The sequence below is a fragment of the Saccopteryx leptura genome, chromosome 3 (genome assembly GCF_036850995.1).
Source record: "Saccopteryx leptura isolate mSacLep1 chromosome 3, mSacLep1_pri_phased_curated, whole genome shotgun sequence".
Classification (NCBI taxonomy): Eukaryota; Metazoa; Chordata; class Mammalia; order Chiroptera; family Emballonuridae; genus Saccopteryx; species Saccopteryx leptura.
Genome location: NC_089505.1, coordinates 278456431 through 278482390, shown reverse-complemented (window position 1 = coordinate 278482390; position 25960 = coordinate 278456431). Strand labels below are relative to the sequence as shown.

The 25960-nt window shown below is 38.6% G+C and overlaps 1 protein-coding gene and 1 pseudogene across 4 annotated transcripts in view; one reads left to right on the top strand and one right to left on the bottom strand.

The window, feature by feature from the left end:
- Positions 1–23727, bottom strand: part of HNRNPLL (heterogeneous nuclear ribonucleoprotein L like) — a 39525-nt gene extending 15798 nt beyond the window's left edge. Inside the window, exons 1-6 of one of the 4 annotated variants that reach the window (XM_066378457.1) lie at positions 22201–23727; positions 11954–12072; positions 6208–6445; positions 3832–3912; positions 2340–2441; positions 2179–2251 (exon numbers count right to left, since the gene is read on the bottom strand). In XM_066378457.1, coding sequence (XP_066234554.1) covers positions 2179–2251; positions 2340–2441; positions 3832–3912; positions 6208–6445; positions 11954–12072; positions 22201–22392 — 805 coding nt within the window. In that variant the 5' untranslated portion in view covers positions 22393–23727. Of the gene's footprint in view, positions 1–2178; positions 2252–2339; positions 2442–3826; positions 3913–6207; positions 6446–11953; positions 12073–22200 lie in introns of all 4 variants that reach the window. The other 3 variants (XM_066378456.1, XM_066378455.1, XM_066378454.1) reach the window with 3 other exon arrangements.
- LOC136397439 (peptidyl-prolyl cis-trans isomerase FKBP1A pseudogene) lies at positions 15068–15926 on the top strand (annotated as a pseudogene).
- Positions 23728–25960: the final 2233 nt, after the last annotated feature.

The window sequence follows — 25960 nt, the reverse complement described above, 5'->3', positions numbered from 1 at the left end:
ACAAAAACAAAAACATAAACTGCTATAGTCTTGCCAGACAATTATCTACTTGTAAGGAGTTAGAAAAATTCTTTTCCCTTGAAAACATAACTAAAATTCTGTTTTATTCCTTTTAATGACATTTCACCATTTAAATATCTACCTTACACATCTCTAAACTTTTCTGACTGTAATTCTTTACATAAAAAACAAATGTAAACTAGCTTTCTATAACCTTTAGACCAGCGGTTCTCAACCTGTGGGTCGCAACCCCGGCGGGGGTCGAACGACCAAAACACAGGGGTCGCCTAAAGCCATTGCAACCCACAGGTTGAGAACCGCTGCTTTAGACCTTTTAAAAGAATAGATGTTAACACTATTAAAATAAGAAGCATGTCTATAGTTTAAGAAACATTAAGAAAAATTTAACCAAAAACCACTATGTCAAATAATAAAAAGAAAAATAAAAAAACCTGAATGTTCAATAGCTGACTGTAATTTGACAGAAGTGAGAGATTTCTCATCAACCACTATTCTTTTGTTTAAGGACTATGGCTTTGTTTTCTAATACTGTAATCAACTGCACCAAGCCTATACCAAGAAGATTTCTCTGAATAGTGAAAAATGTGGGGTCCAGGCAAAGCTGAATTACAAACCAAATCTATTTGTAATCCCATACTTAAGGCAACATGATTTACTGAGAATTGAGACTTAAAGGGGCCAATCATCCAAAAGTCCTAAAACTTTGGACAGGCAAAGGTTCACTGCTTGTATTTTTTCTTTTGACAAGAGTACATGCACTATAGAGTCCCTATTGCCCACAGTATTTTAGATGCCATAAAAATTTTTTCCTAGTTTATTAAATTTTACAGACATACTGATCTTGGTGAGTTTTCCCAACATCTGGTTCAAATGCTAATATTGTAGTTGAGATGTAGCCAATATTGCAGCCCCCTTGTTTTTACAAGATCCACATTTTAATCTGTATATTCCAAAATTGCCACACACTTAGTTGAACAATCTTATCGGTAATATCTATGCTCATGAACTCTAGCATTTATTGGTTATAGGTGAAAATGAATTGCTCTTATTTTCAGACTTATCAAGTTCAAATATATTCTACCTCAAACAGACATGTTACTTTCACCTAGATTTGAAATGTCAAACTTTCTAGTTACATAAATTAACATGTGATAACCTTAAATTGTTACAAAAAGTAACAACTTATAAACAGCCACTTGACAAAAATCAAACCACACAGAAAATCATTTTTTACATATGATGCACCTTTTCATTATAGTATTCTATTCAATGACCACAGGTAAGGGAGATAGAAAGAAAATTAAGTGCACTAAGGGTGCACCTTTCTAATTCTTTTATCTTTAATATCTGTGTGGACTGGTTGAGCATTATCAATTCTCAAGACCTGTAGATAAATTGGCCCTGGTTATTTGCCAATTAACAATTTGAATCTAAGCTGCCAACAGTTACAGTAATGGGCATTAAGATTTACAACATTGCATATAAAGTCTAGTATCCGTTAGTAAAAAATCTTAAACTCTACAACTGAAACCTTAAGGGAAATCAGACCAATATATACATACAACTTGAATAAATGGGCACAGTCTATCATGGTGTTCATTCCATGCAAGTCTGAAGTACTGTTAAGTGTCCTCCTTTAAAAACTTGGGGTGATGGTGCATGCAGTATGCAGTCAAGGTGAATTGCAAGTCTGAGTTTTTCAGAGGGCTTTTTGCTGGTGCCGATGTTGTGCATGATGAAGTGTAGAGTCAGCCTGCTGGAGTCCTCTATCCTTCTTAATGCCTCGTCCAGCTTGGGGGTAAAGTCCTTTCCATAGAGAAGCAGTGTGCAAGTTTGAAGTTTGTAAGGAAATTCTGAATCAGTTTCCTCTCCTCCAAAGAGAGAGAGCTGCTTGGAGAAATGCAAGTCCTTGAACTGCGGGCGTGCTTGTATGTGTGGGCTCCTTTGTTGAACTAAATACATAACTCAGTACATACCAGTAGGGGGCACTAATGATCAAGGTTATTTTCAAGCATCACAAGGCCTTTCGCAACAAAAGCATTCACCAACAAGATTTTCAATGGAATGAACTACCTCATCTCAGGAAAAAGGAATCTAACTTCATATAAAAACTTTTCAGCAGATACAAGTACATTCTAAAATACATAAAATACTTACCTCGTCTTCCCAAATATGGTTTAGTGTAGTCCCAACTGTCATTGTCATTCCTAATAACATTTAGACGAGTTGGCTGTTAAGATTAAAAAGAAAGTTAAGTCTAAACTGTATATCCAAAGTATAAATATTTTTTTTGGTGAAGTGTTGAAAAAAATACTTACCCTTGCATATTCAATTTTTAGTGTACAACATCCAGCATATATATCTGCTCCATTGAGTGCTGCTTTAGCTTTCTGGGCACAAAGGACTGATTCAAACATAACCTCTATTAAGGAAATTTGGTTTAATATGTCCAATATTTAATCATCAGTTAATCCCTAAAGGAAAGAACTTAAAAAATTAGAAGTAACTCATTTCTGGAATGTTTTACCAAATAAAATTGCTAGATGCTTTTAGTAGAGTAACTTATTTTTAAGATCAACAACACCATCATAGAATATATAAACATAACATTGTATGTCAACTATAATTGAAAAATAAATTTAAGAAACAAATCAAAAAAGAAAAAGAAAAAAAGGATCAATACCCAAAAAGAAGAAAAAACATAATACAACCAACCTATCCACACATTACTGAGAACCAAAATAATACAAAACAAACATTTAATTTTTATATATTTCTGAAAAGGCAGGGCTTTATAATCTTGTAACTATCTTCATTTTATTGGTTTTTAAAAAATGCTTAAGTCTATATAGTTCTTTCCAAAAAAATAAAATCAAACCACAAAAGTAGTTAAAGAACCTGACCAGGCGGTGGCGCAGTAGATAGTGTTGGACTGGGACACAGAGGACCCAGGTTCGAGACCCCGAGGTCACCAGCTTGAGCGCGGGCTCATCGTATTTGAGCAAAGCTCACCAGCTTGAGCCCACAGTCGCTGGCTCAAGCAAGGGGTCACTCGGTCTGCTATAGCCCCCAGTCAAGGCACATATGAGAAATCAATCAATGGACAACTAAGGAACCGCAACAAAGAATTGATATTTCTCATCTCTCTCCCTTCCTGTCTGTCTGTCCCTCTCTGATTTTCTGTCTCTGACACACACACACACACACACACACACACACACACACGAGTAAAGAAAGACAAAAACACCTGGCTAGAAGTAAGCACCATGAAGAGTCTGCTGTATATCTCTAGCTTTCTCTATGCATATGTTGGGTTTTTTAAGTTATTCTTTTTAAATAAAATTATACTATATATCTATTTTGCAACTTGTTCTTTTTACTCAACCTATAACAAATTTAACAAACAGAACTAGTTCTTACATAAATTATAACCATTAACATCCAATAAAGAAAGGTAAAAAATGTTCCATTGATTCTAGTTTGGTTCTTCCAAATGACCTATTTTAAGAAGAGATTCAGAAAAGCTCATTCACGATAAAATTAAAAACGGTGCAAGTGTACATATCAAATAGTGTCATTTCTTCCCCATTAGAAAGGCAAAGCACACTGTAAGATGAAGCACTGGCCTATTCCATAGTAGCAAGCACAATTCTCTATAGGTACTAGTTTCATTTTTTAAATCTAAGAAAAACAGACTGGGGAGGAATAAACACTACCTGTCTAAAAATGAGTATGCAAGAGAAAATAAAGTCTATATTACAGAGCATTCATATATATCAATAAAAAAAGTACAAATAAAGGATATTCAACCATTGCTTGTATTCCATTTCTCTTGAAAATAACAATACGTTGCACTTTTCCAACAGGGTTGCATACGGTATACAAAACATCCTAAGAAAGAAAGAAAAAATTTCTTCACATTTTACATTTGGAAAAACATTAAAAGCTGAACAGCGATTTCTTTAACAACAAAAACTATCAAGATATCATTTTTATTCATTCATTTATTTATTTATTTTTGTATTTTTCCAAAGTGAGAAGGGGGGGGCAGGCAGACAGACTCCCGCATGCACCCGACCAGGATCCACCCAGCATGCCCACCAGGGGGTGATGCTCTGCCCTTCTGGGGCCTTGCTCCATTGTGGCCAAACCATCCTAGCACCTGAGGCAGAGGCCACAGAGCCATCCTCAGCACCCAGACCAACTTTGCTCCAACAGAGCCTTGGCTGTGGGAGGGGAGGAGATAAAGAGAGAAAGAAGAGGGGGAAGGGTAGAGACGCAGATAGGCGCTTCTGTGTGCCCTGGCCGGGAATCGAACCCAGGACTTCCAAAAGCCGGGCCAATACTCTACTGCTGAGCCAACTAGCCAGGATCGCTCAAGATATCACTTTTAATAATTACTAATTAAACTTTAAAAAAATTGTTATACTTTAATAAACCTAAAGTTATTTCCTCACCTACACAATATAACTACACATTAGAGACGTTCCAATAAAACATTTGAAAAGCACTGTTACCTATATTTGATCCCTAAATGAATTCTAAATTTTTATTTTCTTAACAGATGGCTAAAATATTGACTATACACAGTTAATACCAAAACTGTAATCAATTAATTTGGTTTTTTTCCAAATGTGACTCAGAAATGTTTCCTATTATAATAACTTGAATTATGGTAATAAGTATTTATTAAGGGGTAGTAGTAGAATAACTCAGAATCTATTTTTCTTTTTCTTTTTTTACAGAGACATAGAGTCAGAGAGAGGTGCCTTGACCGTGGGGCTACAGCAGACCGAGAAACCCCTTGCTTGAGCCAGCAACCTTGGGTCCAAGCTAGTGAGCTTTGCTCAAACCAGGTGAGCCTGTGCTCAAGCTGGCAACTTCAGGGTCTCGAATCTGGGTCTTCCGCATCCCAGTCCGACACTCTATCCACTGCACCACCGCCTGGTCAGGCCTCAGTATCTATTTTTCAAGGGACAATGGCTATTCAGAAAAGACCCAGGGAAGATCATTTCTACAGTGTTAGATGACATCAAACAAGATGCATGAATCATCTAAGAGAGAATCAACCTAAATACCCTTTTAAAAATTCTTCAACTTTCAAGAAATTCTTGAATACCTACAATTCCATAGCTGTACCATTTAGGTACCAGGGATACAACAATAAACAAATCAGAATACTTGTACTAAATTATGTTATATTCTTTTTCCCAGAATAAGTACTATTAATATATTAATACTGTATATTAACAACTCTGTAACCATAAAGATAAATGTCTAATTAAACTTAAAGCTTAAGATACTATTTAAATTTATGTCTCACTATCATATACCTTGACTAGAAATGATACTAACTGAAGTTTCCCTTACTGTGATAGTCATTATAAAAAGCAAGTGTCTTTGTCACTAGCTTATTGTGAAACAGCATGTGATTATAAAGTAGAACACTCAACTGGTTTAGAACATGAATCTTTTTTAAAATTCTACTAATAACACTTTTTTAAAGGGTAAAGCAGAGAATTTTAAGTACAGTGGTACCTTGAGATACGAACAGACCAATATATGAATTTTTTTAAGGTCCGAGCTACAAATCGGTCCATATTTTTATTCGAGATCCGAGCGAAATTCCAAGATACGAGTCGTGATTTGGGAAGCTGCGGCTAGTTGGTGCACGGGTCCAGTATTGGCAGTTTGATATACGAGTTGACTGACTTACGAGCTCGGTTACAGAACGAATTAAATTCATATCTCAAGGTACCACTGTAAATCAGGCCAGTTTTTAACAACCTGTATCAAAGGACCTTATAATAACAACATGCATCTTACAATGCTATGGGAGTGTCATTACCTAGTAGATGCTCTTGATACATGTGCTGGCATATGAGTGAGACAGCCTTTGTGGGTCATTTCCAGTAAGTCTGTCTAATTCCTTATTAGAAACAGTTAACACTGATGATTTCAATGTTCTTATTTAATTATGACAATGGTGCTTCTGAGCCCTTTAGCATCAGTGTTTGCCATTTCTTTATTCATTAAAGTTAATAGTCAAAACTAAGCTTCATTTTAATAACTAACTCTAAAAACAAGCACTATTTTTAAATATCTAGATGGCAGTGAAGAAAATTAGATATTAGTCACTCGAACGGCAAATCACTTTCAATTAAGTTTGTCATTACAAATCCATACCACTGTAATTGGATAAAGAGGATTCTGGATTGATAATAGAAGAACTTTGTTGCCTCCTGATGGATCATCAGTATTTCCTGGCCGAGTTATCCTTTTGCTTGTAGAATAGTTGAAAAAAGCCTGTTGACCAGCAATGTATACAGGTTCATCTGCAGCAAATGTCACACATTCTTTGGCACTATCTACGTTCTCAAATTCCACCAGAGCCTGCCGTTTAAAAGGCATCATCATCACATAGCTGAAAGAGATTGGGAGGGAATACCCAAATATAGTAAGTTCAATTAGCATTATTTGTTCTCCATCAAGTAAAAGCAGACTTTAGTAAAAAAAATGTTAAGTCATACAGATTAGTATTCTTTACTATGTGTACCCAAACTTAGTGAACTCTTAAATCATCCAAATAAGTTGTGTTCTACCAGTTACATGGTGCACATTTGAAAACTTATCCTTGTGTGATTGCAAGCTTATCCATTTCATGCCTTCCTCAAGCACAATTTTCTGTTACCAGTTACTAATGACACCACCCAGGTCCTCAGGCTGCCACTCCCACACAGTATTAGAAAATATATAGATATAGAAACCAACAGTGATAAAACTCAGCAGAAGCTTAGTAGATGGGACCCCTAAAGGCAGAAGCTACTACAACTACTGGTTTTTCCAAGTAAGTGCCCACACTAATAACTGACTATACTTTCACTTATCTTACTGAAAACAGAGAACAAAAGATAAATAAAAGTAACTAATCTCCCCCAAATATTTTTAAATACTAAAGAATGTGAAAAGATATTCACTAGAATATGGTAATCACGATTGCCGATGGGCAGGAAGGTGAAGTATTACTTTTCACTATATATTCTCTTGGGGGGAGATAAAATGAAAAATAAAGACATGAAGGAAAAAGGAGGGAAGAGAGAAATCAGAGCACATGGGTCACAACAGGAGAATCAACATGCCCTCAATTCACAGAGACAAAAACCTTAAAAATGTTTTTAAATACAATTAACATGGTTTTAATAATAATAGAACAGAGAAATAACATTAGGTCAGGTACTTGGTGACTACACTGCTTCTCAATCAGGCATCCAGGACCTACTGCTACACTTTAGAGACTGGCATATGGTTTATTATTAAAAAACAGGCTACTCTGTAAACTGGCAAATTATATAATTTCTTAAGAATTTCAGCCTCCTCATTTACAAAACTTGGAGAATTGTTATCAAGATTTTAGTTACACAGTCTGGCCTGCGGTGGCACAGTGGATTGAACATTGACCTGGAACACTGACATCACTGGTTCAAAACCCTGGGCTTGCCCAGTCAAGGCACATATGATAAGCAACAAGCAAGCAATGAACAGCTAAAGTGAAGTAACTATGAGTTGATACTTCTTGCTTCCTTCTCTCTCCTCTCTAAAATCAATAAATCTTTTTTTTTAAATTAAGTGAGAGGTGGGAGGCAGGGAGGCACAGATTGGGATCAATCGGCATATCCATTAGGGGGCGATGCTCTGCCCATCTGGGGCTGCTACTCTGTTGCTTGGTAATTGAGCTATTTCAACAGCTGAGGTGAGGTCTCGGAGCCAACCCCAGACCTCTAGAGCCAAGTTGCTCAAACCATTCAAGCCATGGCTGAGGGAGAGAAGGAGAGAGGGACAGGGTGAGGCAGAGAAGTAGAGAAGCAGATGGGTGCTTCTCCTGTGTGCCCTGCTCAGGAATTGAACCTGGGACTTCCATACGCCTGGCCAATATTCTACTGTAGAGCTAACCATTCAGGGACTAAATAAAAATCTTAAAAAAAAAAAAAAAAGGATTACAGTTACACAAACTGCTTCCCTTGCCTCATTTATCTTTATATCATCAGAAGCTTTAAATAAATTTTTTTTTAAAAGCCTGGCACATAACAGGAATTTCATCAGTATTTGTTGGTCTGTGAGGCTTGTTAGCTCTTCCCACCCACATCATGCAAAATTAAAGAAAAAAATTACAGAAACAATAGGTCTTGAATTGAAAGATTCACCAACTATAAATATAAGATACAAGTCCTAGGAGAGAAACATTCCCTTTAGAAACACAGACTCCTTCCTGAAGTTCTGAAGTCCGGGGCAAAAAATTCTTGAATTGTGCTAAAGAAATTTAAGAATATTCTCTCACAAATGCAAGATGGTTTAACAGCTAAATGATATTGCCAAATAAATACAATAATACTGGCCTTTGGCTCTTTGGAAACAGAAAAATAATAAAGATTAAAAAAAAATTTTATTGGTCATAATAGACTTAGACTATTTCTAGAACAATAAGAAGTGAGCTAGAAGCACAGATTGAAAACTTAAAAAGTTACCCAGGAAAGTGGTACCATATGAAGATAGAGAAGAAAAAATTAGAGTATCACAGATATTTTAAGAATGCACTTAAACTGTCTGGCACATAATTTCTAAAAAATATTTAAAAAGCATTAATATGAGGAAGACTGAAAGACCAAAGAGAGAAAAAAATAAACAAAAAGGCTAAAGGACACACTGGGTACTTTCAACTTCGAGCTCAAGACATGTTTACTAAATTTTAAATAAAAACAGAAGGAGGCAAAAAATTTACTACACAAATTAGGTTTTGTTATAAAATTTTAAGCTAATCATTACCCAGCATCCTCTCCTTAAATGGGAGGGAGGAATAAAAAATAAATAAATAGAGAGAAGGAAGAAAAAGAGACTCGGTATATATATTTCTTTCTTTTTTTAATAGAGGAAGGAAGAGAGACAGAGAAAGAGAGAAACATCATCTTGTTATTCCAGTAATTCATGCCATCATTGGTTGACTCATTCTTGCATGTGCCCTGACTAGGAATCAAACCTGGAACCTTAGCATATTAAATTTTTTTTTTAATTTTTTTTGTATTTTTCTGAAGCTGGAAACGGGGAGGCAGTCAGACTCCTGCATGCACCCCACCGGGATCCACCTGGCACGCCCACCAGGGGGCGTCACTCTGTCACGACCAGAGCCACTCTAGCACCTGGGGCAGAGGCCAAGGAGCCATCCCCAGTAGCCGGGCCATCTTTGCTCCAATGGAGCCTCGGCTGCAGGAGGGGAAAAGAGAGACAGAGAGGAAGGAGAGGGGAAGGGGTGGAGAAGCAGATGGGTGCCTCTCCTGTGTGCCCTGGCTGGGAATTGAACCCGGGACTTCAGCACGCCAGGCTGACGCTCTACCACTGAGCAAACCAGCCAGGGCCCTTAGCATATTAAGATGACACTCTAACCAATGGAGCACCCAGCCAGGACACACTACATACTTTTAAGTATTCTCTGATTATAATATATGAATATACTACAGAATAGATTTTTAAATATAGTAATTTTATTATCCTGACACAATCATTCTCAACATCTTGTTAGAGTTTCTCCTGAACTTCCTTCCTATTCATTGTTTTCAGGTATAAACTTACCAAATATTGAACTTGATGACTCACCTTTTTAATATGAGCAGTTTCTGTATAATCGTTATAATTATACATCACAAAACAAACAAATAGGAAAAGGTTTCTATAAATACAGCATTTTGAAGCAAAATACCTACTTCTCGCTGGAGTCTATGTAAGGTACTTTCAGCTTTACCAGCAGTCACTTATTCACTATCACTTCATACAACTGAAACTCCTATTATTCATATTTATGTCAATTAAGTTCTTAATTATACACTAATTTGTTCCAATTATTTCACAACTTTTCTATCCAGATAACTACCAATCTTGAGGACAGAATGATTAGGCAAGTTAACGGAATAATATTCATATATGGAATGCTTTACCACGGACTACATATGAAACAGTATTGAATCTAAAAGTGAACAGACCACCAAAAATAATAAATTAATCACCAACTTAAACACATAGTTCTAGTTCTTTAATCCCAACATTCAGGTCATTGTTATAATTAACATCAAAGTTTCCAACTATATTTGTTCATCAACTTGTTTTTCTGATATTGTTGCAGTATTTTTTGGCTATAAGGAAATAACTTTAAAAGCCCTAAATAAATAACACAAGAAAAATAAACCAGAAATAAGCATCTCATTAGAACTCCATAGTACAATGCACTTATAAGGTCCTTATAGTGAATGGGGTCAGTCTAGTGTCAACATGTAAGTCTAAATAAGGTCTAAGTTATATATATATATTGAAGTTATATATATATAACTCTCCAGACAGACTGAACTTTCAAGATCTACTCTGAATGACTAAGAAGTAATACAGTATGTTAGTGATCTTCAAGAAATGAGCTTTCTTATGCCCATGTAGAGCCCTAATTTATACCTTCAAACAGAAACACTATGGAACAGTGATTCCTGAGGCACATAGGTTGAAGGTAACAGGTTTGCCACATCATCTACCTCTCAATGAAGTCACTAAAGAAATAAAAAAAAAGATGCCATGATAGAAGTTATCACCTAAAACTACTCCTTTGAAGCGATGATTCCTTTCTGTTGGATATCTCTCATCACTCCCTCATTATCTATTTATGCATCATCCTCAATACTCAAAAACACCATATACAATTTTTTAAAAATTGAAGCAATCAAGCTATCTCAACAAATATACTAAAATTTCCCTCCTGTTCAAAAATTTTTCTTTAGTCTATGTCATGGAGGCTTAAAAAAAAAATCCCAAACATATTCATCAAGGAAAAAATAATAATAAAAATTGACTCTAGATTATCCATACTAAGAAGAGAACTGGGCATGTTCCAAAAATAATTTAGCAAGAATTTTTAAGTGTCTATTTTTAACAGCAGATTCAATTTTCTAATTACGTTTTCACTTAAGTCAATATTGTCAAGCACATACCAGCTGTGGGAATGAGAAAGGAGGAGCCTGAGTGAACACAAGACACAAATGAAAGACAGCTAGAATAAAACACTGACTGCTTATGATCTGTGTAAGAACTCACAGCAACACATAGCTAAGCAAATAACACCTACCCTTCACTATCCACTTTTACTTGCCAATTCCTAAATATTCCAAAATAACTTTATAAAACAAAGAACAACCTGACCCATGGTGCCACAGTGGATAGAGCCTCCTTGGTCCCAGGTCCGAAACAAGGTCTCCGCCTCATGTGGCTTGAGCGCAGGCTTGCCAGCTTAAGTGCAGGGTTGCCAGGTTGGGCAGAGGATCATCAACATGATCTCAGGGTCACTGGCTTGAACCCAAGGCTGCTGGCTTGAGCAAGGGGTCACTGGCTCAGCTTAAGCCCCTCTCCCCCAACCTCCAAGACACTTATGAGAAGTAATCAGTGAACAACTTAAAAAATGAAAGCAACTATGAGTTGATACTTCTCATCTTTCTCCCTTCATCTCTCTCTCTCTCCTCCTCTTTCTCATGAACGCAAAAAAAAAAAAAAAAATCAATATTTAAGTGCCACTAACCACTTGAAACTCTGATGATAGAAGGGTGTAATCAACTCACTAGTTTAAAGCAATGTTTAATGAGGAATCATGGACTCATCTGAAAACCAAGAAGCAGCAATGATCAGTTTTACATAAAACCTAGTTGGGAAGTGAGAGATGATCATGGCCACAAAAATATATACATCCATGCATCACCCCAAAATGGTTAAAATCAACAGGCTTAAAGGTTCCAAAGAAATACAGTGATAAGCAAAACTTGATATATACAACAGTAAACGTTAAGGCTGTAGTAACCAAGCAAGGCTTGTTCATTCTGTTTTCAATCTGCACGAAGTCCCTAATTGTTCTTACCATATTGTCCCAAATTTTTCCAGAGCCTCCACAAGGTCTGCTTCCACCACAGATTCACAGAGTCCTCGAACATGGACGACGGGTGAAACAGAAACTTTATGATGACTTCCACCTGCCTCCTAGCAAGAGAAAATATATAATTAGGAATTAAAAACTTAAAAAATCCAAATTGTACCTTTTAGTAAATTTAATTCTGCCTTAAAAAGCAAGCATTAAAAAAAAAACCCACAATTCACAAGTTAGCAAAGGACCTACAAGTAAAATCAACATTTAGTTGCTTGGCATAAAAATTTCTATTTCTTAAAAGGGAGCAGTCTTTCTCAATAAAAAGTAAAAATAAGTTATTTTAATAACTCATTTCAACTAGAAGAAAACCTCAGAAAAAACCTCAGCAGATAATATAGAGAGAGTATGCTAAGAAAAACTGGGAACACCATTTTAGGCTCATAATTTCATAGTTTTACTTCCATAAAATCAAAATCAAGCAGTCCAAATGAACAAGTCCCAATTTAAAACTTTCATTTAATATAAAGATTATATATTTTCTTTTTCCAGTAACATAGATTTCTATATTTTTGTCCTCAACTGGTTACCTAGTACCAGTATAACTTGAAGTTACTCAGCAGTACACTTGACAACTTAAATTTATACAAGGGACTATGTAGAATTACTCTGAAAATTAAAATAGCTCTCATTTACTTACTCAAATTCTATTAATTTACTTTACTCAAGTAAATTAAGATTTATATTTACAGTTAGCTGCTGGATACCTCTCCTGCATCACTTCAGAAATGACTTCCATATACAATCCATTCATATATATGAGATTTTTTCTTTTGCCCACCACATCACATTGTTCACCCTCTGCCCCTATCAACATCTCTTTCTGTCCCCATTTTCCCAACCTCTGCCTGCCTCTACATAGCCTTCATCCCCCTTTCCCTCTGGCCATCACCACACTATTGGCTGTGTCTATGTGTTACATATATATGTAAGTATGTTTTTTGGCTAACCCCTTTACCTTCTTTCATACTAATTCAATCCTTGGAATTTCATTTGGATTGCTTAGGTTTAGCCTTTTCTATGCTTACACAGATATTCACTACATGTCACTGAATTTGAAAGAAATCATTCTCATTGTTCCCTATGTAAACCAACATATTTTTAGCAACCTTAACAAATGAGACCCTGCCTATGTGAAATTCAACAACTAAATGTGCATTATCACCATTAAGCTCCTAAATATAACTGAGCAATAATAATGCAGCAAGAGTGCTCTAAATAATACCTAAAACCCTTAATTGAGACATATATTTAAAGTATAAATAAGAAGTTTTGCTCTAAAAGAATCAGACAATAATAAACTACAAGAAATAAGAGTCATCTCCGTTGATCCTTAAAAATCAGCTGGCAAAGAAAAGATGCAAAAGAAACCTACATTAGCCTGGACTCTTCAAAAAGTTAGTATCAAGAACAGTGGAAGATTTCAGATTGAGACTAAAGACAGACAACAACCAAATGTATATAGTATGTAAGCCTTCATTTTATAATAAATAACTGCTATAAAAATACATCTTAGGGACAAGTGGAGAATTTAAATAGGATATTAGATTATACAATGGAACCTTGGGTACCATTGTAACAACAGTGGTATAAAAAATATCATCTCTATTTTTTAAGAAAGCTGGGATATTTAAGGATAATTGTGACGTCTGTAACTTACTTTCAAATAGTTTAGGAAAAATAATGTATAGAAATATATACTGCTCACAAAAACTAGGGGATCAGGTATGTGCAGATATGCCAGTACTTTCACCCTTTGTATAATGCATTTTCACCAATGAAATAAAAGTTGGTTTTGCATCTCATTTGCATAACTGAACAACTTTCTTTGACTTGTTTGCTTTTCTGATATTCTTGTTTAATAAAAAAAATCAAATGCTTCTTTTATCTTCATATTCATTTTGAAATATCCAATTTTTGTGAGTATAGATACATAGATAAAAATTCCAATTAACAAAATGTTAAAAACTGCATATGTAATTGAACATTTTACATAGTAATAAGAAGTTGGGAAAATATATTATTATATAATATTTAAGACCATCAAAAGAGTACAAAGAACAAAATAACTTACCACTCAGTTTAATAAATGAAACTACCCATCAGTCGAATACATCTCGTATCTCCCTTGCCATGATGGATAACCACTATCTTGTGCTAAAGAATATGGCTTTTTTCAAATTGGTCTTCTCACAAAGAAATGGATTACTGGACCAATTTTAAAATCCCTCAAAAGGTCTAATTTTAATATATTATTTAATTATATTTCCCAAATGAAACAGATTGAGACTCAAGTCATTCTTTAAAAGCTGGAAAATGGCCTGACCAGGTGGTGGCGCAATAGATAAGAGCGTCGGACTGGGATGCAGAAGGATCCAGGTTCGAGACCTTGCCAGCTTGAGCGCGGGCTCACCTGGTTTGAGCAAAAAGCTCACCGGCTTGGACCCAAGGTCGCTGGCTCCAGCAAGGGGTTACTCGGTCTGCTAAAGGCCCGTGGTCAAGGCACATATGAGAAAGCAATCAATGAACAACTAAGAAGTCGCAAGGCACAACGAGAAACTAATGATTGATGCTTCTCATCTCTCTCCGTCCCTGTCTATCTCTGCTTCTGTAAAAAAAAAAAAAAAAAAGCTGGAAAATGTTAAATGCTATCCATTTGGTATATGGTAGAAGATATGATTATCTTAGCCCAGAGCAGAAAACATACCCCACACCTCTGGTATTTCCCTTATTCCCACTCAATGAATTTGCCCTTCATGAATTTACCTACCTTGATGTTTCTCTATCTTTAAATTATGTCTCCTTTTCTTAAACTTAAAAAATTCTTATCCTTTCTGTGGTTGATTTATTTTTTAAAACTGTATGTATCTTAGTCTCATTTTTATGTCCCACCTACGTATGGAATCATGCAGTTCTTAGTTTTTTCTGATTTACTTATTTCACTCAGTATAATGTTATCAAGGTCAATCCATGTTGTTGTAAATGATCCAATGTCATCATTTCTTATGGCTGAATAGTATTCAACAGTATATATGTACGAGACTAAGAGACATGGACAAGAATGTGGTGGTTACGGGGGGAGGGGCACAAAGAAAACTAGATAGAAGGTGACAGAGAACAATTTGACTTTGGGTGACGGGTATGCAACATAATTGAATGACAAGATAATCTGAAGATGTTTTCTTTGAACATATATGCCCTGATTTATTAATGTCGCCCCATTAAAATTAATAAAAATTAAAAAAAAACTGTATGTATCAATTTTAGAGAGGAAAGGAGAGAGGCAGAAATATTGATCTGTTCCTGTATGTGCCCTGACCAGGAATGGAACCCACCACAACCTTTGTATTGGGACAACACTCAAAACAACCGTGCTATCTGGCCAGGGCCTTTCTGTAGTTTATTTAAAAAGAAAAAAGAAAAAAAAAAACCTCTATGGTTGCTACCAAATATACATTAAAGATATCTTTTCAAACTTGATTTTCATTCCCTTGTACCTCCAAAACACTTTTCTTAAATCAGTATTATCTCGGGGGAGAGGCAAAGTGGCAGAACCACCACCAGGTTGGGCCTTGGTCCATACCCACCCAGTGTCCACAGCCACTGCCACCACCGGAGTACAAGAGGAGACGGGCACCTAAAGCAGGGCTAGACCTGCGTGGTGCACTACACGGCTACACTTGAAGATGGAAAGAAATCTGATTTCGCCTAGGGCAGAAGCAAGCCCTCTAAGTTTATGCGAGGTAAGCAGGAGGTGATCCGAGGCTGGGAAGAAGTTGCCCAAATGAGTGTGGGTCAGACAGCCAAAGTGACTATCTTCCCAGACAATGCCTAGGCTAGTGGGTACCCAGGCATCATCCCACCAAATGTCACTCTCATGTTTGACGGGAAGCTTCTAAAACTGGAATGATAGGAACGGCCTTCTCCCTGAGCTCCTTGTTCTTGGATGTGCCACAGAGGGACCTGCTGTCCAGACACCCATACATGAATCCCTCGAGATTTCCTGATGTTTCACCACACTCTCCGTATAAACATTTGCCCCGACGGAATGTGTTCTGTCACCCAGCTCTGCGCCTCCTCTTTCTCCTAGGCATGTGGGATGACCTAAACTATTGATATATTCCATAAACCTCCAGTTACTCTTGATTTTGTTTTTGTTTTGGAATGAAGATTCAGTTGCAGTCTTTTGGATCTAGGTTTCCAATTAAGTATTAGGGTTAACTTTACACTAGGAATCAGTATGGGGGAGGAATGCAAGAATATTTTATTATTTGGGTGAAATTTTTAAATCTATTATATATTAAACATTCTCACTGCTGTGCTGCAAAGCCATAGCAGATTTAAGATGTTGTTGAAGGTCAAATTATCTCCAAATTGAGATATGTCTTTGGGTTAAATTAAGAGCCCTACCCAAAATTGAAGTGGGGAGATAAAGCCCTTGACTCCACTGCCCCATCCAAATCTCCCCTTAAAACCTCTGCCTTTTAAAAGCAAATCACTTTTGCCCTGGCTAGACAGCTCAGTTGGTTAAGACAGCCTTGACCATATATGCCAAGGTTGCAGGTTCAATCCCCAGTCAGGGCACATGCAGGAAAAGATTGGTGGTTCTGTCTCTTCCTTCCTCTCTCTCTAAAATCAATCAATAAAAAATTTGTATTTATTTATTTTTATTGAGAGGCAGGGAAGCAGAGAGACTCCGCATGTGCCCCAACTGGTATCCAGCCAGCAAGCCCCCTGCAGGGCAATGCTCTGCCCATCTGGGTCTGGTGCTCAGTTGCTCAGCAATTTCAGCACCTACGGTGAGGCCATGGATGGCACCACCCTCAGCGCCTGGGGCCAACCAACTTGGATCTAGTGATGGCTATGGGAGAAAAGAGGGAGAGAGAGAGAGAGAAGGGGGAGGGGTGAAGAAGCAGATGGTCACTTCTCCTGTGTGCCCTAACTAGGATTTGAACCCAGGACTTCCACATACCAGGTCCATGTTCTACCACTGAGCCAACCAGCTAGGGCAATCAATACAATTTTTTAAAATGTAAATCATTCTCACTGTGATATTGGACCTTACAGGTATCTGTCCCTGGGCCAGCAGGGACCTATGAAGCCTTCTTCACAGCCTGGCTTTTTCCCCCCTCCATCTTGTGTTGTTTTATTTTTCCTAAGATATTCAAAGACTTTTATAATGTCTTAGCTATCCAAGCTCCACTCCCTAAATTTTAAAAACTTTAAACAAAAGTTTAAATTGAAGGTGCTGTTTGTAGACAGGTAACACCCAATGAAAGCCCAACTATCATGACAACTCCTTGAGTATTGTCTTAAAAAAATGATGCTGGTCATCACAGCTTCAGCATCTCCTGTTTTTTGATGTTCAACTCCCCCTGCTGATCTCAGTTTCCTGTCTTTTCCTTCCCTCTTCTTACTCATTTGCTGTCTTATTCTATAAACTCCGTGTTTTTGCCTACACTCAACTCCTTCCCACTTCTTCTGGCTAAACACACCAAAAATAAATAAAGAAAGAAAGAAAGAAAAAGATGCCGGACCAGGCAGTGGCGCAGTGAATAGAGTGTCAGACTGGCATGCAGAGGACCCAGGTTCTAGACCCTGAGGTCACCAGCTTGAGCACAGGCTCATCTGGTTTGAGCAAAAGCTCACCAGCTTGGACCCAAGGTCACTAGCTCGAGCAAGGGATTACTCGGTCTGCTGAAGGCCCGCGGTCAAGGCACATATGAGAAAGCAATCAATGGACAACTAAGGTCTCGCAACGGAAAACTGATGATTGATGCTTCTCATCTCTCTCCATTCCTGTCTGTCCCTGTCTCTCTCTCTCTCTCTCTGTCCCTGTTTAAAAAATAAAAAAAAAACCTCTTCAACTCCATATCATTATATGGTATTCTCAATCACAGTCATGTTTCCCTACCTTCAGAGGTAGCCCAGTGATTAGTTGTGGAATTGAGAGATAAAAAATGGTTGACTGGAGGAGATAAAAAGGAGGGCTAGGGAACACTTTATCTGCTAGTTATAAGATAGAGCTAAAACACGGATGGGAGACAGAATCAAGTCTCTATGACCTCATCTAAATCTCTGGGTCCAGCCATGACTGAAACTAATTCCACAACTTGGCTTTTCCAGTTACATGGGCCAATAAATTCCCTACCCACGCCCCCTTTTTGTTTTGCTAGGTTCATCTGAGTTGTTGTTGCAGCTCCAATTGCAAACTTTGAAAGTTACATTCAATTTTATAGAGGGGGAAAAGATCACTAAATAATGTAGATTCACTGATTTTTAGATACATTGTTTTAACTATTATATTATCAAGAACTGCACCTGAAACATGGTAGGGGCTCAAGAATTATTTTTTTAATAAGTTAAGAGATCACGGTAATCATCTAACCCAACCATCTCATATGATAGGTAGCAAATTGAGTTCAAAAGCATGTTGGTAGCAGAGCCAAGGCACCTGCCTGCTTGGGCTTATGGCTCCTTTCACTTTATAAACTATTGAATACAAAAAAATAAAACCAAAAGATAGTAATACCTACTTCTTTCCCTTTCTTTCCTAAAAGTAGGCCTGAAAATCCTCACTTACTGTAGCAGATTACCTAAAGGAGATTTTACTACTATCGAAGTCTCAAGGACCCAACACTTACCTGCATGGCATACATCCTTGAAAGGTTTTATTCCCCAGAGTGTAGTTACTATGCTCACTGTCACGGTCTCTAATAAACTTTTCCTGTGGGAGCTAAACTAATAAAGTGACCTCATCCCTTCTCCCATCCCATATGCATCCAATAAGCCATCATAATATTCCTAACATCACTGTAATTTAGATCATAAAAGTATAATAATATATCTTAAATTCAAACTAGATTATCTACATACATATATTCCTTTATTTGGACATTTATCTTGCCATTTTGCCATCTTGCAAGTCTAGTTAATAAAAGTTGAAAAATAAACTTCTACCTCATCAGCAACAAACCACTTTATATTTAATTTCCTGCTTACTCACTAGCAGAACAAAGTAAAAAAAAAAAAACTTGAAAAAATCTCAGAAATAAGTTAGTACTCCAAAAATTTTTATTGATACCAGTCTTTATAAAAGCAGATCTTCTCTAAGAACCTCCCAATTCAGTTTCTCAGTTAGTTTTGCCAAGTGAAGCCCTAATATTTGGAAGTCAAACTGCTTTCTTAAAATGAAGTGGATACAGAAATTTACTATTAATATAATCTTGAAGGTCATGCCTGCTAAACTTAATAGTAGCATTTACAGGCAGTCCCTGGGTTACCAAGGAGATCGGTTCTGTAGGTTTGTTCTTAAGTTGAAACATTTACCTATTAAATGCAACTTACAGAGATGTATTTATTTTTACCTGTGTATAAACACTTAAACATTTTCAAACCTACAGAACCTATCTTGGTAATCCAAGACTGTCTGTACTCTCTAAGAATAAAGTAACTGTATAATACATAGCACAAACCTCCATAATCAAGCTTTGTTCAACAATATAGCCTCAATGAATCTATATCACTCGGGAAATTTTTGCTCTTCAAAATAAGTACCATAAGACTCAAATTTAAAGTATGTCTTATTCTTCATGTCTTATTTCTCCTTGTACCTTGAAACATCATGATCATCACAATGACCAATTCATCTTTAAATTAGGAGTATTTGTAGAAACACTGTTTTTCTAAATATGTACTCACTTTCCTCTTTAAATCTAGTTAACATATTATTAAAGAACTCATGAAAATAATTATGAAAAGCCAATGTAAATCTTTGAAGTCTTACTTTGTACTTCACAAACTTCCAAAGAGTTGTACAGATTGACCATCACTGTACCTAATCTTTGTGGTACCTAATACCACCAAAGGTATGTCTTCTCTGGATGGGCTGAAGAGGACTAGGGTTGACTCAGACCCTTTGCAGTTAGATGAATTACCATATTACTAGACGATGATGCATTAGACAGTAAACTTCTATCCAGAAAAGGCCTATCATAATAAAATTTTATTATGTACAGGTTTCAATAGTTGCAATGATTTCAAACAGTATCAAAAATTTCATTTAAAAAATGTTTAAAAAACAGGAAAAATATGCATTCTTTAGATTCACAGTGCAATATGGGTTCTACTGTTAAAAGCAATTCACCCTCACTTAAGAAATATGAGAGCAGTAAGATAAACAAAAATTTGAATTTATAACTCAGTCTGCATATATATATATATATATTAGTTCCTGCCTGGGTAATTTAAAAACAGTTTTACATTCATCACTGAACTACAACTTCAGATATGGAAGGCATGAAGTTCAACTTTCATATTTTACAGACTAAGAGAATTCAGCATAGTTAGGTGACTTTCCCAAGGTCACATGAACTGTATGCTAGCTAAGACTTGACTCTCCCCAAGTTCTGCCTGGTGCTATTTCCACTACTGGATACAATTTGCTCTGGATATGTTAATTACATGTTATTTTCTTCCCAACATCCTATACTATTGACTTAATGTTTTATCTTTCCAAGACACTCAATGGAAGATATTTCATGATGCTGCATGAAAATTCAAGCAAGGCTTTAGGCAAAAGACATACAGTGATACAATACATCTAAGTATCAGTTATAATATTACTGTTTTCAACTTCTACAACACAACTGGCTTTGAACACTTCTTTAAAAACCAAGGTACTTTCTTTATACACACTTCCAAGTTACATTTTGAATATTCCCTATGGGTAGGCACAAAAATCAAATGTAAGAAAACTATTTTATTTAGTAGATGAAAAAGTTCCTTTCTTACCCATCACATTATCATATCTAACAGAAGTTTGGGGACTATTTATCAGAATTTTTTAAATAAATAAATTTAAACAATAGCTAAAAGACTTCTAATAACAGAACATATGTGTACAATGTCATAATTTCTGGTAAAGTGTGCTTTTAAAAATATCACAATTGAAAACGAGAAAAAGTAAAGCAAGAAAAAATTGGAAAAGACAAAAAAGGAACAAAACATGAAAAATAAAACCATAATGAAAACGTTTTAACTGTTTAAAGAACACCTAAGTCATTAAGGCTGCTTAATGCACCAAAGAAGGGCTTTGCTTGTTTCCTTCAAGTCGCCATCCAACTGAAGCTGAGTTACTATCTGCCGTGGATAAAACGATTTCCACATTTCCTCCTGCCTCCAGCTAACCTTTTTTGATGAGAGAAACAAGAATCTTAGGAAGTGTGTTGAAAGCAGTCCTGAGCTCAGTTCCTCTCTTCGTGGGGCATGAAGAACTGAGATGATTTTAAGATTTATTTTACTTGCGACTAGAGATGTCCCAACACCCACACCGACACTTTTTTTCCTTAAACCGAAGAGCTAAAAACTTTACTAAGCAGTAATGAAAACTGGGTAGCAAAGCATGTACTCCATACCTGCCAAGAGTAAAAATATTCAAGTTAAATCTTCAGGGCGCCGGTCAGGGCACATGTGAGGCGCAACCAACGAGGGCACAACTGAAAAAGGAACAACTACGTGGAACAACGAGTTGATGCCCCTCTCTCTTCTTCTGTCTCTCCCCCTCTCCCTTCTCCTCTCCCTCTCTTTCTCCCCACCTCTCTCTCTCTCTTTCTTTCTCAAATCAATGGAAAATTTTTAAAAATTAATTTAAAGAAAAGAAACCTTCAGGAGAACTAGAGCATGAGCACCGGAGCGTAATTACTCCTTTAGTTAGGACTCTCCTCTGGACCTAGGCGAAGAGTCCTCGGCAGAACAGGCGCAACGATCATCTTGTGCCCGTGACCAGCGCGCGACGCTGCGGGCAGAGGGTCTGGAAGGAGAGCGGGTCTTCCAGACGCCCGCCGGCAGCCGGAAGAGTTCAACTAACAAAGAGCTGGTCGCGCACCCCAGCCCCGCGGCGGAGGTAACCCGCCCCTCCCGCGACCCTCTCCAAGTTCAGGGCCGCCGCCGCCTGGCGCCGGGGCCTACGGCCAGGCCTGGCCGGGTACGCGACCAGGATGCGGTAAACAGGGAGAGCAAATAATAAGAGCCCCAAAGAGCAGAGCGGGCGCTTCCCGACCCGGTCAGCGCAGGCAATAAAAGGAAACGAGGCGGGCGGGAGGCCCGGAGCCAAACCCCCGCCACCGGGCCCTGCTTTCCGGGGAACCGCCAGGCACAGCGGACGGGGCGCCGCGCTTTGTTACCGGCTGTGAGAAGCTACGGCCGCCGCCGCCGCCGCCGCCGCCATCGCCCCGGGGCGTCGCTTCCCGGCGGTTCTCGCCTTCCTCGGCCGAGTAGTCGATCTCCCCCTCCTCGGTCTTGAGACGCTTGGCCTGGCTCTCGTACTCCCGATCCTCCTCGTACGTCTCCCTGGGGGAGGAGGAGGAGGAGGACATGGCGGCGGCCGGAGGGACCGGCGGGCTGGCGGGTGGGGGTGGCGGCGTGGTGCGGGCCTCGGACCGCAGGTCAGTCCCCGCCGCGGGCAGCGCGTCTTCAGCGAGGTCTGCGCGGCCGGGCCGTCCGCAAGGGCGGCGCGCCCAGGAGCCGGGTGGGTACGGAGGGCGCCAGGGGAGGAGGCTCCCGAGCGGCCGCTCCCTGTACTAAGGAGCCAACATTCAGCCTCTCCCCGCTCCTCGGTCTCCGCTGCCAGCCCCAGGGAGCGAATCTAAGGATCGGACACGACCGTGGCTTCCGGTCTTCCCTCCTCCCCGGATCCACTGCCCGCCGCCCAGGCCGAGCCTCCGCCCCCGCCCCCGCCTTCGCTGTCTCCGCGCAGGATCGAATCCAGCCGCAGCCCGCGGGAAGCGGCCCCCAACGTGGGTCTCGCTCCCAATTGGCAGGGGGAAAAGTCGACCAGGCTTCCAATTGGCTACAAGGGCCGTTCGTCAGAAGCCCCCAGCCCGGCCTCGCCTTCCTCTCTGCACCTTCTGAACTCGACTCTGGCCTGACTCCCGACTGTGCAACGCTCGCTGCTCGCCGCGCGCCGCCTCGGAGCGGTTGCTTCCCCGCGGCAGTTAGCGCTGTTGGGTTAGCCTGCGGCCGTGCGCAGAGTGAACCCGGGAGGGCAGGTGACGGGGTGTGCAGAGGAGTAGAGCTGCGGGTGTTAACCGCCCTAATTTAAATGCTTTTATTATGTGTCATGAAAAAGAAAAGGAAAACCTCCAAAATTCCTGTAGATATGCCTCATACAGCCTAAAACTACAGAGGAGAAAAGCGTTTGGAACCGTGAAAGTCGCCTTCTGCCTGTACTGTGTGCAAAATCTGATAGAAGTGGTGGACTCCCTGCCCCTAACTAGGTATTGAAGAACAGCAGTCAACATTGACTAAATGCAGCAAGTGCAAGTCTGCAGAAGATGCACCACACAAGCGACTGTCAATTGATCAGCACTCATTTATCAGCTGGACCTTTGTTCTTTACTGACAATTATAGGGGACTTGTCTAAGTCTCTGCTCCAATTAAATGTTTTAAACCTTCTGTATAAAATTTCACCATCCCAACACTCTCCTTTATGGACAATCTATTTCACAATATCATTTATTTTTGAAAGATACAAAAGCCTATCACAATTCTCTCTGTCCTTTGAACCACAGTTCTCTTCCTCTGTGGAACCTTGAGGTCTCTTCCAAGCTTCTAGTTGAGGCTTTCTCTTTTTGCAACAAGGCCCTTAATACCCACCTCTTAGGATGTTCTGTTTCAAAAACTAAAAGCACTTGAAGACAGAAACTATTCCTTTCACTTTGCATATCTAGTTCTTGTACAGTCCCCACACAGGTTAGGCCTCAACAATGCCAAATGAGTGGTCCTTAGGAAATAAAGGTCCAGTATACCTTCTAGGAGAGTCCCTGTCAAATCTAGTGCAACCCAATGCCCTCTGTGACTTAATCCTTGGAGGACTGCTGAGGATCCATACCCAGCAATTTCACTCTGGGTATCTACCTAAAGAAAACAGGAACACTGATTTGAACAGTACATGCACCCCTATGTTCAATGCAGCATTATTTGCAATAGCTAAGATATGAAAGCGACTTAAGTGTTCATCAATAAATGAATGGATAAGGAAGCTGTGATATATATAATAATGGAATATTACTGAGCTGTGAAAAAAATGAAGTCATTTGTGCCAACATAGATGGACTTAAAGGGTATTATTCTAGGTGAAAAAAGTCTGACAAAACAAATACCATATGATTTTACTTATATGTGGAATCTAAATAAAAAAAATAGATTTGTAGATACACAAAACAAACTGAGGGTTGTCAGAGGGAGAGAAAGGGCAAAAAAGTTGAAGGGTAATAAGTACAGATTTCCAATTAGAAAACAAGTAAATCATGGTGATATATGTTCAATGCAGCATAGGGAATATAGCTGATAATAATGTGATAACTTTGCATGATGTCAGAGGGTGATCACTGTTAGGTGCATAAAGGTTGAATAACTATGTTGTATATCTGAAGCTAATATATTGTATGGTTACTGTATTTTATTAAAAGTAAGGTCACTTAAGTGTTTCCGTTGTTCTTGTGCCTCAAATGCTTTCCTAAATGTGGCTCTTCCTTTCCTAGGTATGGATTGTTTCCTCTCCCAGACTAGTTCTCTCTCCTTCCCAAACATTGTATTTGTTGCTGACATTGCTTTAATACAGTGTTTTATACTTTATAATTTATACTGCTTGTTGTTTTGGAGTTTAACTACAAGCTTTTTCACAACTCCATATAGGTATAATCAAATTTGTATGTGGCTGCAAGTACTCACTGACAAAATAGAACCCCAAAAACATAATTAGAAATTTAATTTGTAAATAAGATAGAGTAGAAGTGGATAGAGAAATATGAAAGAGGATGCTGCAGAGCTGGTTGCAGACAAGGGGATGTCATTGGCAGAGCACTGGAAAGAATCAGGGCAGCACAAAGGCCTTATATAAACTTTCCAAGCATTTTGTATGATGATGGAAATATTTTAAATTCTCAATACTGGCCCTGGCCAGTTGGCTCAATGGATAGAGTGTTTCCCGGTATGTGGACGTCCTGAGTTCCATCCCCCAGTCAGGACACACATGAGAAGTGACCATCTGCTTCTTCTACCCTCCCTTTCACCCTCCTTCACTCTTCCCCTCTAGCAGCCAGTGGCTTGATTGGTTCAAGCGTCGGCTCCAGGCGCTGAGGATAGCTCGGTTGATTCAAGCAAGCATCAGCCCCAGATGGAAGTTGCTGGGTGAATCCTGGTGAGGGTGTATGTGGGAGTCTGTCTCTTTATCTCATTTAAAAAACAATTCTCAAAGCCTTCATCCGACCAATGGATTCTACCAGGTTAAAATGCAATTCTCACAACAATCAGTAAGGAAACCCAGGCTTGCTGAACCTTGCCATTATATTCAGTGTTTACTTCACTAACTGTAGGTAGAAATCAGTCTGTACCAGTACTAAACTTAATTCTTTTTTGGACTAGCTCAAATCAAATTGTTAGGTTAAAAAACAAAACAAAACTGAAAACGTAAAACTTAAGTTTTTTTTTTTTAATTTTTTTTCCATTTTTTTTTTTAGAAAGGAGAGAGAGGGAGGGAGAGAGAGAGGAGAGAGAGACAGAGGGGGGGGGAGGAGCAGAAAGCATCAACTCCCATATGTGCCTTGACCAGGCAAGCCCAGGGTTTTGAACCGGCAACCTCAGCATTTCCAGGTCGACGTTTTATCCACTGCGCCACCACAGATCAGGCAAACTTAACAAGTTTAAAGGACATGTCAGTACATTGACCTTGGGTGACCTTTGAGACTATTACAGATGAGTTGTTCAGACTGTGATAGCAGGTCCTTTAATAAGGAAAATGCTAGCTAGCCCATCTCTATACCATGAGAGAAGAAAAGGAGAGATAAATTATATTCTGCATACACTGCCCAGTAGTCAGAAATGCCTAAGAAATTCAGAAACAGATACTAAATGTTGCGGTCATCTGGAATCTTTTGCACTAC